General features: G+C 35.5%; 1 protein-coding gene across 1 annotated transcript in view; it reads left to right on the forward strand.

Annotated features, from left to right (window-relative positions):
• Positions 1–1,854: 1,854 nt before the first annotated feature.
• LOC133525554 (uncharacterized) overlaps positions 1,855–14,604 on the forward strand; it is a 64,390-nt gene continuing 51,640 nt past the window's right edge. Inside the window, exon 1 of the mRNA XM_061861851.1 lies at positions 1,855–1,974. Coding sequence (XP_061717835.1) covers positions 1,946–1,974 — 29 coding nt within the window. The 5' untranslated portion in view covers positions 1,855–1,945. The remainder of the gene's footprint in view (positions 1,975–14,604) is intronic.

Below are 14,604 nucleotides of genomic sequence, written 5' to 3' on the forward strand. Positions count from 1 at the left end.
ATGTAGGTATGTATTTAAATGAGCATAGAGTGTCCCACTGCTGGGCAAATGCCCCCCTCCTTCCTTTTCATGTATCCCGGTCTTGATCTGTCCCCCACCAGTTCCTGAAAGCTTCAAACTCATCTTGCCAACGCCGATGAGGTTTGTGGGGCCTAATTGGTTATATTAGCCCAGAAGTCAGCCAGCATACGGCAAACGTGTCCCAGACAGTCCCACTTCAGCCACGGTTTGAGTTTTGGAACGTAGTACAGTGTTTTTGATGCTCAACTTCACGCCGAGTATACTACTACGAGAGGGTGGACTTCTGAACTTTTGTACAGGACCAAGTGTGGTCCGTAGGTCAGGATGGGAAGAATGCACTTGTCGATGAGCTTGCGATTTAAATATACATATAATTTATAATTCATTTATATGGATATTAAGGGACAAGATTAACACATAGAAAAAAAAACAATTAAATTAAGAGGAAACATTAGTGGTCATTTTTCTATACAAACGTTCTCGACATTTTCCTCTCTGGATTTTGTTCCTAAATGATTTTTTTTATATGAGTGAATTATCTGTACATTTAGATTTTTTAATGTTATGGTTTTTATAAGAACTACGTTCCTTCAAACAGCTCTAAAAACGGCCAAAAAATGCGCCGTAAACAGACGCCTAGCATACAAAATTGGCCACAATAAACACAAAAATCAAATCGGCCAGACACAGATAATTTCATTTTCATTCTGTTCCCTAAATCTCGTTACGATTGGTAAAGTTTTGGAGGAGGAAAATGTCGAGAACGAAACCTCGATTTCAGAGATTTTTACGGTGTTTCGCCTTTTTCGGGGCCGCGCCCGTCAGCGCGATGAAGATATTTACCTTAAAGTTCAGCTGATATGGTAGGTACTTTAGACGTGAGCAAAGAAGGGCGCGCACTTTAGAAATGGTTTAACTATATTCGTGTTACGGTCGCGGTTCCCATCAAGGTTCCTTAGAAGATTTCAATGCAAAATGCAGCAAAATGGAAACAGTAACGTCGTCAAACAATGTATCTTCTCACGGTGGTGGCCGTTGATCACTGTATACAACGGTTGGGTGTGACTTTAGATCGCTGAGGTGTGATTTTAAGGCCGCGGATGATGATCTGAGTTCTGATACGTTTGCGGTCGCTCAATAAAGTAACGATTGCAGACGCTCATTATAGTCTGGTCTGCGAAAGCCAAATTTGTCAGTAAATAAGAAGGAACCTAAAAAAAAACTTGTACTCATCCCTTTCTTTTGGGTACTAGTACTAGCATAAGACAAATACAATATGATTCTCTCTGTCTATGTTAGAAATGAGACAGTCTCTGTCCAAACTATAATGTACATACGCGTTATGAATTAAAGAAACCTTTATTATTCACTGGCAAGTAGAGCAAACCGGTGTATATTTGTATCAAATTTCGGTTAATAATCGTTAATCAACCGGATTTCCCATACAATTAAAGACCGCTTGCATTCCCTGGTAAGCCAGCATTCTCAGTAGAATTTGAAAATTGGTATACCAGATTATATTTATATTATTTAGGCCTTCTCATTACAAGTAATAATATATTATTAAAATACAAAAATTTCACAACATGAATAACAAACTAAATCATTGATATTATCATGTTTGGTGTAATATGTTCCCAAACAGCTGTAAGTCTATCTAATTATTTAGAGTCAGACTAAGATAAGTTGGCAGCAATTTTAATAGCCCAGACTTGCACCGTCAAGTATACATCATCATTTAATAAAGCTTGACGTTTAAAATAACCCATGCATCATCTGAGCTATCAAAATCGCTGCCAACTTATCTTGGTTCCACTCTAAGGTGGTATTATCATCTCCACATCGGCTTACTAAATCACTGGAACAACCAGTCCGCAAGTCAGTACCAATATTGCCGCGCCGCGCACAGCACGCGTCAAACAAAATGTCCGCCACAGTCGAAACTAGTTGGAAGTAAGTGATGTGCCAGCGAAAGTTTGTAACTCGTTTTGGAACGTACCCAAATGTCAAGGGCAAGGATTTGTTTTTTTTTTAAGAAAATATGGTTGCACGGTTTGTTTTTTAGCATAAGGTTTTAGATTCGGTTTTTGTTTTTGGTTTATTGAGTGATTAAAAAATATAAGCGTCTTTAACACGTTAATAAATGTGGATATAAATATAAGAAAGCTGGTAAACCTGTTTATTTTCTCTTGCTTTCGTTTTGATACGCGCGAAATCGCAAAAACGCGTTTTTTAATAGTTTGTGACTATTGAAAGTTTTGAACGGGTATTGTTTGTTCAAAAGTAATTAGCATTTACCGTGGTTCCTGTTTAAGTAAATGAAAGCTAAATTTCTTTTATAAGCGTGAAATTGTCATTATATGAGGAAGTCAATAACCTACATAGGTACCTAAAAGGAAGAATCGTGAGATTTAAAAGATATATTTGATTAAAATTGTATATTACAGATGTCCATCACAATGAAAAAAAATTGCGCAATTCGTAACGCGTTGGACCGGCAAACCAAAGATGTGGGTTCGAGTCCCACGTTGGCCAGAGTTGATCATCGTTGATTTTTTTACTGTGATTGAGATCTGTATATACAATATTTATTTACTTATTATGTCATTTACTTTATTTGACTCTATTTGAGTATAAACCATTTTAAGGGGGATGAATAGCATTGCCATCCTAGCAAAATAACGGTACTTTTTCTATGAAATACCATTTCGCAAGAACATGTTATTCACTAACTAAATTAACAAATCACTTTGATTTTGACGTCGATCGCTCCAGCATAATATATTCTAGATTATAGTTTTCGCAAAAAAAATGTAATGCAAACCACTTTTTCATTATTTTTCAAAATTATGCAGAATGGAAAATATTTAGAAGTGGAAAAACGTTTTCTCTTTTGCGATGGAGGACCATGTGGTATACTTCGCTCTTAATGACATCACTTTCTTTGAAGCGTCATGAGGTACGATAGACTCCACACATGTTTATTGCTAACGTGATATAATAATAATAATAAAAGCCGGCCAAGAGCATGTCGGGCCACGCTCAGTGTAGGGTTCCGTAGTTACTATTCCGTAATAATAAGCTAAACTGGAGCTTAAAGTATAGTAAATTGTTAACCAAGGGATGAAACGGTACCTTTCACGCGAGTTAAACAAATAGGCAAATTTGCATAATCAGTACCTAATTTTATTTTATTTTATTTTCTTTATTGGGGAAAAAAAACAGACATAGGCAGATGATACAGAAAAGAGGATATTGGTTTTTACATTATAAGTGCAACCTACATCCTGAGACAATTCCCACTAGGATTTATAAACTAATAATTTATAAGTGGCATTGCCTTCGGATTGAGGTATAAAATGTTAGTAAAATAGGTACTAAACTAATATTATTACACTGACGATAATATTAGTAGTCACAGTGCTGACAAGATTCAAACATATATAACATTATAAAGCAAAACGAGGGACTACACATATACAATGTTAAATATAAGAATAAGTTTATATTGGGCCAAAAGTTCCTACTTAAATTAATATGAACTTCGGAAGTACGTAATGCTTCATAACAGTAAATTTACTTTAAGTTTGAAATTGAAATTTGAAGTTAATTAAAGTAAGTCTTTTTACTATGAAGGGGAAACTTTTTGCGATAACTCAAAAACAGCTAAACTGATCATGTCCGCTATAGTTTTCGTTTAATGTCTTTCTTAAGCTATACTTCCACGATTTTTTTCATATTTTTTAGACCTATGGTTCAAAAGTTAGAGGGGGGGGGGGGGGGACATTTTCTTTTTCTTTCGGAGCGATTATCTCCGAATATATTCACTTTATCAAAAAATGTTTGTTGAATACCCCTATTCGTTTTCAAAGACCTTTCCAACGATACCCCACACTGTAGGGTTGAAGCAAAAAAAAAAATCACCCCCACTTTACGTGTAGGGGAGGTACCCTCAAAAAATTTTTTATTTTTATTTTATTGTACGACTTTGTCGGCTTTATTTTTTTATTTATCCATGCCGAATTTCAGCTTTCTAGCACTAACGACCACGGAGCAAAGCCTCGGACAGACAGACAGACAGACAGACAGACGGACATGGCGAAACTATAAGGGTTCCTAGTTGACTACGGAACCCTAAAAAGACGTTGGTGTACCCCTTACATTTCATTAAAGTGTCAAAAGGCCATCTACGTGTTGGCTTCGGCTCCGCGCACGCCTACCAAAGGTCCGGATCACCATTGTTCCGTGATGGGAAAGAAAGACGTTTATTCAAAAAGTTTAAACATAGGTACATAATAAAAGTACACAATAATGCTTACAAACTAATTGTACTCGTATATGTCCTTGTGACGAAGAATATACATAGACTAGTAACCAAAACTTAGCTATATTTAATTGTGGCCAATTGGGTAAATAACTTTGGCACAAAATTTATTTATAAAACCATTTATTATTGCCCTAAAAGAACTAGAGTCGTTGAAGAATAACATAATATTTATAGTCCATTCTCAAAGGATATGTTAGTAGATAAAGATGACAAGCAACACTTACTAATTACTAAAAAATGATTAAACAAAAATCAACCTTATTTATGTAGTAATATATGGTTCATTATGGCTATAAACTGTTTTGCTTGTCACCTGACGATACACTTCGTTTCTTAGCATTAGAAAGTACTTTGCAGAAGTAAGCTTGTGGTTCCACATCGGGTACTTTTGTGGTAAAATTTAGAAGTAAATTATAAGTATTGACCATGGCTACATTAGATAATTTTATTTTTATTAACAATTAAAGAGCCTGATAAAAACTGCATGCTTACTTCTGTGGAGTTCTTTCTAAAGGTGCGACCAGACCGCAGCTTAAAAAACGGTCACGATACGGAATCACAGTGATGCGTCGTATGCGTACCGTTTTTGACGCATGCTCCCCACACCGCTGCTTAAAATGCGCTGACGCACCGTAAATTGATCCGCGTAAAAATCGCAAAAAATATTACACGGAGATCTTATGGCAGACACCACACCGGTGACGTAAAAGACGCAACTGTTTTGCGAACAAAAAAGATTCGCGTGAAGCACGTCACTGCGATTCCGTACCGTCACCGTTTTTTAAGCAGCGTTGTGGGGAGCATGCGTCAAAAACGGTACGCATAGGACGCGTCACTGCGATTCCGTATCGTCACCGTTTTTTAAGCTGCGGTCTGGTCGCACCTTTATGCAAAAAAAGAAGTACGTACTAGTAGGTACTTAATAAAGAAGTAGGTTATTTTTTATAGCAACCGTAAGAATTAAACTCGTCAAAGCCACGCGAAAAAAAAAAAGTCAAAGCGAATCGTATGAGTCCGATCTTCTCTACCAGTTAACCACTGGGTCAAAAAGAGACGTTTGTTAGTTGCAGGCTTTGTACTTGAGAATAATTAACCGATATCACTACCTACTATTTACAAATTAAATACTAATTAATATAATATTATGAAATCATACACTTAAATATATAATTTGTATGATATACTTACATAAATATCTACATTATACCTACTGTGAAACCTACCTACTGTGAAACACTACTAAGGGCCTACGCTAGCTGACGCGGACGCCCGCCGCGTGCGCACGCACGCGGGTGCTATTTGTAGGTGAAATCCGCCGCATGCGTCCGCTTCAGTTAGCGTTGCTCATACTATTTTTCGTTAACCCGCTCGTCCGCTCCGTGCACCCGCGCCAGCTAGCGGAGGCCCTTACATCTGACAGTACTACTACTAAGAGTTCTACTATCCATCTTTTGATCCATCGTCAGATCAGCTCGATGGTATTAAATTACTGTATCGTATTCTTTATTATGATATTGTGGGTAAGTCTCGGTAGCTTACTGGGTAGAGCGGCAGGCTGGTATCACGTAGTCGCAAGTTCAAGTCTCGACAGAAAAAATCTTAATGCGGTTCATAGAATACATCTACTTACCAAGTTTGAACAGTATAGCTCTTATAGTTTCGGAAAAAAGTGGCTGTGACATAATCGGACAGACAGACGGACATGATGAATCTATAAGGGTTCCGTTTTTTGCCATTTGGCTACGGAACCCTAAAAACAACTAATTATGCCATCCAGTGTCCTTGAATGTACTTTGACATTAACGGAGTGTAAAACAAACCGTGTATTATTTTAAATTCAGTTGTAATTTTCCGCAATATTAGAAATTCAGTTGTAATTTTCCAATTTCTTCCATCTTGTAACGTATCCATCCTTCGTGATGGCATGGCTGACAAGAACAATAGTGTCGTCACAGTCGGCGACTATTATCGATGTTCTTGAGTTATTGGCGCAACAATTAGACGACATGATAGCGGTGTCGTGTCGTATCGTTTTTGTATTCTATCGCAATTTTAACGACGAAACATTTTTAACCCTTTATAGAGCAAAAGTCTTAAAAAAGACCCCCTATAACATCATCCTTCTGTATTTTTTCTTGTACATAATTTTTAGAACGGGCGAGATTTGAGGACTTCTTTCAGTCTTGCCCGTTAAAAGGTTAATTTATCTAAGTAAATAAATATATTTTAATGCCTTACTTATTGCTACTGTTCTCGCAACCGCACCTTGCTTCAGTTATAATATATTTCACTAGTGATCCGCTCCGGTTACACAAAACCTTAACAAATTATACACCTTCCTCAAGCATCACTCTATTGATAAGTGAATACCGCATGAAAATTCGTTAAGTAGTTTTTTTTTTTTTTGTAGGTAAGTATATTTTATAGTAGATGATTTTATTTTATTTCTAGGTTTAATTTTAGTTTTAATTTTGTAATATTATATGTTAGTTTAGTTAGTCAATATAGATTGTTTAAGAGATTTATTAGAATAAATAGTAGTTTTTAAGTTTATCGCGAACATAGACTTTGTTTTAAAATGTGTATAGGAATTTATAAGTAATTTGTTCACTTGAGTAGCACATGATAATGAAAGTTTCTTTTTTTTTCTTAAGTGTGGGATTAAGTCAACAATGTTACTTTTACAAAAATAACTCACAAATTGCCGTGGCGACATTTTGTAATACCATACCATACCAAGCCTTTTATTACAAATGTCATGCAAATTCAACCAAAAACACGTTTTAATAAGAGTACAAACTAAGTAATAGCGTTGCAAAAGCAACCATTGTATGAGTATTCTCTGATATTAGATTAATTTTACCTATACGTTGTAATTTTGTACATATCACTGACACAGTCATATCAAACAATACAGAAAATTGTGTTTTATTAGATCAACAATGGCTATGGGAAAATTGCGAAATGAAATCAAATTTGAATGTAATATGCCTCACAATTTCAATTTGGACATTTTTTATATTATGTCCCAAAACTCATACCAAAGAAATGTTAATTCACACATAAAAGAAAGAACGTAACGTCTGTATTTTTCAATACATATTTTAGTTCTATATTTATATTGTTAATAACATATTTTACAGTACATATGGTGCTACTTTACCGCACTAGTGCGAAAATTAGCATATTACGTTACTATGTCGAACATTTAAAGGGCCATATGTACTGTAAAGCGTTGTACGATACATGTGCGAATATGTAATTCGCAACTCGTGTCGATTTAAAACACTCCCTTCGGCCGTGTTTTAATTTATCGCCACTCTTTTCGAATTTCCTGTTTTTCGCACTTGCATCGTAATGTACTATTAATTTACAATAACAGTATACATAATGGATATATACAGTGGTGTTACTGTAACTAGCTTAAATCTAAAATAGGCCCTTGAGACATTGTACCAATGATGCTGGCGGCATTTCCTCGTATCGCAATGCTGATACGTTGTGCGAGGAAGCCGCCAGCTCTTCGGTCACCAGTTACGTCAACCAGACGCTTCGCGGTTTCTGCAAAAAAATATGCGCGCTGGGACCCCATGGACCTAGGTGTCAAAATTTAATTCTGTTTTTTTTTTAATTTATTAGATACCCGTGTACCTATCTCGTAAAGTGCGATGCATTTGAAAAAATATTATGTATTTTTTCTTCAGTACTCTTATTTGTCGATTAAATGACTGTCAGTAAGATCAAAATCAACTTCATAAGAAGCGCTTACTTGGTTTGATTACTCTTTCGTCTTCATATTGAGCTCAAATATCCGAGTGCAATAGAGAGGCAGATATATAAATTTCGATTTCCACATTAAGCCCTCTGGCCCTAGCGAAGCCATAAGTCCATAACCAGACATTCCCCCACATAGCCTACCGGTTTTAGCAAAGGTGATCTTCATAGCGATAAGGCTGCTTGTTGTTTACCTCTTCTGAGGATGTTTTCTTTCTGTACTGTTTTTATTGAGGTGTGCAATTATAGTTATTTACGATACAAGTGCGAAAAATAGGAAATTCGTAACGAGTGGCGATAAATTAAAAACACGACCGAAGAAGGTAGTGTTTTAAATCGACACGAGTTGCGAATTATCTATTCGCACATGTATCGTAAAACGTTTTACAGTACATATGGCTTTTTAAATACGTAATATGCTAATTTACGCACTAATGCAGAAAAGTAGCACCATACGAGTATGTACTGTAAATACTCTTTACAGTACATAATATGGTGCTACTTTACCGTACCTTCGGTGTTTTAATTTATCGCCACTCGTTACGAATTTATTATTTTTCGCACTTGTATCGTAAATAACTATTGTATTGTATTATATTGTGAATTAGTGACCTATGCATTTAAAACTAGCGCTTGCCATAAATCGGCCCGATATGGCGCTGGGAGTAAAATGCAGGTCATGAGAAAGTGTGAGTGAAAACAAAATACCGGCCATCGCCTCTTTGATACACATGCGAAGACTAGTAATATGAAGGTTTAGGCCTAGTGAAATGATTATTCAAAATTAATTAAGAACTGGATTTACTCATATAATAAAAAGGGAAAAAACCGGACAAGTCCAAGTCGGACTCGCCCACCGAGGATTCCATACTTTTTAGTTTTTGTGGTTATAGCGGGAACAGAAATACATCATCTGTGAAAATTTTAACCGTCTAGCTATCACGGTTCATGAGATAGAGCCTGGTGACAGACGGACAGACAGACAGACGGACAGCGGAGTCTTAATAATAATAGGGTCCCGTTTTACCTTTGGGTACGGAACCCTAAAATCCACCTACCGTTCGCAGTAAAAAATAGTTTACTCATATATGCTTTAGGAACATTATATAATGTTATTTACCATTTGTCATAAATTTTCTTGAGAATAATAGATAAGGTTTTAAACAAAGGAACTGTACAAATATTTATAAAAACAGCAATTACTGTTTTATCACAATTCATATAAAAACACTAATACGCGGCTTATGGAATGCGCCTCGTAAAACAAAGAGAATCGATTGAATTTATTTATTAGCTATAAATAATAATACACAGCTAGACATTCTGTTTATAATAAATAAAATCTATTTTTCTACACGTCGACTGTAATGGTTGAATTAAGATTTCATATACCAAACTGTAATTGGGTACTTTTCATGTATGGGCTCCCAACTCAACTATAATATTCATTTCGAAACGGTTTAGTCAACTATAATGAAATTGTACCAATCACAGCTCGCTGCGGTCAAGGGAAGGAAACAAAACGATAGCTCAAATTGACTATTTATTTTTAGGTTGTATAGTAGAAACAATTGCTTCACAAGTCATAAACGCACATGTGACACCCTTAATATAGCAACATCCATAGACTACGAAAACTGCTTACCATTGCTTGTTAGTCTCCATACATACGTTACGGTGGCCAAAATTAAGAAAAAGCGGCCAAGTGCGAGTCGGACTCGCGCATGAAGGGTTCCGTACCATTTGAGACGTATTAAAAAATAATCTACTTGCTAGATCTTGTTCAACATTTTACCACTTTGGACACACATTTTACCAATTGCATCATGCATGTAAACAGTGTGACAAATGTAGTGCGGAACTGCTCCACCTACATGTATGCTGATGACACATGCCTACTTTATGCTGACAAAGACCCTAACATCATACAAACATGTATACAGGAAGATTTTGAAAATATACTCAAGTGGTCTCACGATAACGGAATCATTTTAAATACAGAGAAAACAAAATTTTTGCTTATAAGTTCCCCGTATACTAAAAAATACCATAATCCTGTTCAAATTATTGGTCACACATATGATTGTTTACATACCAACAAACATAATTGTAAATGTAAAATAATAGAAGTAGTTCAAAATTTCAAATATCTGGGTTTAACTATAGATAGTCACATGAATTGGAAAATACATATAAACATAGTGTGCAATAGGCTAAGGTCCATATTATGTAAAATAATTAGCTTAAAAAATATTGTAAATAAAAAAATATTACGTATGTTATATCATTCACTGGCTGACGCTGTAATTGGATATGGATTGATAGCCTACGGACGTACTTTTAAAACCTATTTAAACCATGTGCTTAATTTACAACTGAGACTGTTAAAAAATATTACAAACGAAAATACCATAAAAACCTGTAAGAATGATAACGTAGCCTTATTCAAAACATTAAGCGTCTTACCAGTGCATGACAAGGTTAGATATTTATTAGCAACTGATCAGTTTAATTGTTCTGAGTTTAAAACGCCGCGAGTGTACACACGACCGCAAAGAGGGTTAGAGCGCCGTAGGTACGCGGAGCCCACCGCCAACAACTACTATGGTGAACGAACGCGCAGCTATCTCACACCGCGAATTTTTAACAAAATTTCCTTTGAAGACGAGTGTAGCAGCAAAAACGTGTTTAAAACGAAACTGAAAAAGTTGCTACTAAATACCTCAACTCAAAACGTGCCTCAACTTAAAAATAAATAAATAAAATATATAAAAAGATCCCAAGCTTGGGCAACTAGTTTTTTCAGATAAGAAAAACAATACACACCTACATACATACATATAATACTTAGAATAAGTCATATTCATAAATACTTAGATAAATAAATAGTACATAAGATAAGATCGGGTACACAAAAACTGTAAGTGAGTGCAACATTCGCCGATAAACGTTATGTTTGGCGAAATATTATGTAAATATATATTGTACCAACTTTTTTTGGATAAATAAATTAAAAAAAAAAAAAAAAATTCATCCATCTCGCTCACACTTACAGTGAGAGTAAGAGAAGAACACGAACATACTTAAGACATTGCTCGTATTTTAATAATTCGCACGAGATGCATTGTGATTTGTGATTGTGAGTCGTGTCAAGGCCACAATATAAAAATATTACTATCAAAACTTTAACAATCTAATTGTTAAACTACTTAAGAGTCCGCAGGAATCTCGGCCGAATTTCACGCTCCCAAACAAAGGGAGTTTCGTTCTCATTTTAAAACTACGTGTTCGATTGTAATGAAACTTTGCATATACAATGACATAAGGTATATCTATGCCTGTATTTAGTTTATATATTAGCTGCAGCTTATAAAACAAACGAAATAGAGCAAAAACAAGCATTGTACGAAAAATTTAAATTCGGTGTAGTTTTTAGGGTTCCGTAGCCAAATGGCATAAAACGGAACCCTTATAGTTTCGCCATGTCCGTCTGTCTGTCTGTCTGTCCGAGGCTTTGCTCCGTGGTCGTTAGTGCTAGAAAGCTGAAATTTGGCATGGATATATAAATCAATAAAGCCGACAAAGTCGTATAATAAAATCTAAATTTTTTTTTTCGCTTCCACTCTAGAGTGTGCGGTATTGTTGGAAAGGTCTTTCAAAACTAATAGGGGTTTTGAAGAAACATTTTTTGATAAAGTGAATATATTCGGAGATAATCGCTCCGAAAGAAAAAAAAATGTGTCCCCCCCTCTAACTTTTGAACCATAGGTCCAAAAAATATGAAAAAAAAATCGTGGAAGTAGAGCTTAAGAAAGACATTAAATGAAAACTATAGCAGACATGATCAGTTTAGCTGTTTTTGAGTTATCACAAAAAGTTTTCCCTTCATAGTAAAAAGACTTACTTTAATTAGGTACTGATTATGCAAATTTGCCTACTCGGGTGAAAGGTACCGTTTCATCCCTTGGTTAACAATTTACTATACTTTAAGCTCCATTTTAGCTTATTGTGACGGAAGAGTAACTACGGAACCCTACACTGAGCGTGGCCCGACATGCTCATGGCCGGTTATTTAACTGTAGTATCTGTAGCTACATAAACTAATTACAGGACTAGATATACCTTATCCTACAGTAAGTACAAAGTTGCAGAGAAATCCAACTAGTCGTTTTAAAATGTGAGCATAACTACGTTTGTATAGAGAACCGAGCTTGCTGGGGACAAATGTACTAGTAAATTACTCTGTACAATATATACTAGACTAGTAAGTAGACTTATCTAAGAACAAACTGAAAGGTTCACTATCTTTTAACAGTACAGCAAGTGGCGCCATCATATCGTTTGTTTACTAATGCATTACTTAAATAGTAGTTAGGAGTTTACTAAATAATTAGGATGTCATTCGATAGAACTATCGGTCGAAATAGTTAACTGTAAATATATAAGTACTTATGGCGCCGTAGGTTCAGACAGCAAACTAAGCAAACTTTTTGAAAAATCGTAAAGCTTTCATAGGTCATACTTTGGTTTCCAAAACGGCGCCTTAAGTAGGTTACTTATAGATTTAGATTTATTTATTTCATTATATTAAATTACAATATAAATGATCGTCAACTATTACAATTAGGTATATACATATTATGATCGTTAACTATTTATTATGTACAATGTCAAATAAAACAATTACGGAAAAGATGTCAATATGGCTACTTATATCTAGGTATCTCGTAATGATCGTCAAATTAAAGTACAAGGCATAACAATATAAGACTAAAATAACAATTGTCATATATTAAATAATAATAATGATGTGAAATCCCCAATCCGCATTGGGCCAGCGTGGGGATTATAGCCCAAGCCCTCTCGCGCATGAGAGGCCTGTGCCCAGCAGTGGGACGTATATAAGCTGAATTATTAATATTTATATTAAAATCAATTCATAATATTGCATGTAATTTACATGTATTCTTTTACAGAATATAATGGATCCAATAAAAAAGATTTTAATTAGCGTTCAAATGCTTCGGCAGATTTCGGTTCGCAATTCTGCAAGTAGACGCTCATAATTACATCGGCCCTGTCACCCTCGGATTTTTGACAGAAAGTGCCTTATGTATATATATTTAGTGCTATATGTAAATATATTTAGTCAACTATTTCGACCGCTAGTTTTTTTTTTTTTTTAATTTATTTAGAACACAAACAGTCACATATACAAATGGATTTGAAGTACAATGTAGAGTACTTAACATACTTAAGAATCATAGACCTGGAGGTTCATTATTAAGTTTTATCAACATCCTAAGCTAACGGTCTTATCTTATGATTTTCGATGGCCCTTGCGGATAAACTTCAACCCATAGGGATCTTTTGTGCAGCTGCCCCCTTAGGAAAGATTCGTCAACGTTGTCAACTACTCAAAAGCTTTTTCGACCATCTCCATGTGCCGGATGGAGCTCATGGGTAGCATTTTGAATTCCTTTGGTTCCAGATAGCCTGCTCCAAAGTCTTTCATTCTTTGCCTGGCGAGGGCGCGTGACATTCACACATTAGGTGTGTTACTGTTTCTTCCTCTTCGCCACACATTCAAAAATCGGTGTTGTCTGAGTGTCTTATCTTAGTCAAAACTCCTTTGACCCCGTAATGGCCAGTAAACACCCTTGTTATCATTTGTCAAATACGTAAATCCCGGCCGAAACCTTCCTATAATTACACCTATAATATACTTGGCCAACTCTACTGCCCCACCTGCGATAGAGTTTTTAAAAGTAAGTTCGGCTTTGCAAGCCATATTAGAGCTCACGCTCGTAATTAGCTAGGGTCGCCGTTTCCGATCACGGCATGGATAGCTATATATATCATTTGGAGTTGTCTTTTGCTAAGTTCCCAAGAGTCTACTTCTTTCAGAAAGAGCTTTGAGTGCTTTAGATCCAATTCTTTTTGATGTTTGGTGTTAGTATGGTCTTTGATAGCCGTTATAATGGCTTCCTGTGAGAGACCCACAAATGCTGACCGTAATAAACTTCTATTTATTATGATTAATTGTGTCATAATCTATCAGGAAAACAAAAGTTGTCTATCATTCCCGACTTTTGAGAATTTTCGAGTATTTTCTATTCGTATTTATTTTATTCGATGAACAATCGTGCCTTGAACACCGCCAAAACAATGGCAAACTCGAGGATATTCAGATGTATACCTATTTAAATTCACATTAAAGAGCAATTTAGCAAACCTTTTGTCATATTTTATGTCAATCGTAATGTTAAATACTTTGTAAACTTTTAGTTTCTTCACCATCCACCATCGTTATGCTTGTTGATTTTAATGACATCTTTTCTCATGGCGAATTCATTTCATACACTACTAAGAAAAGTTCTCTCTTGTTCCGAAAAGTTGATTATATTACTAATGGCTCAGTTTTTGGTCATTTTGAAAAATGACCAAAAACTGAATCGACAAAATTCGATATAATTACAAGA

This window comes from Cydia pomonella, chromosome 15 (genome assembly GCF_033807575.1).
Source record: "Cydia pomonella isolate Wapato2018A chromosome 15, ilCydPomo1, whole genome shotgun sequence".
In the NCBI taxonomy this organism is placed as follows: Eukaryota; Metazoa; Arthropoda; class Insecta; order Lepidoptera; family Tortricidae; genus Cydia; species Cydia pomonella.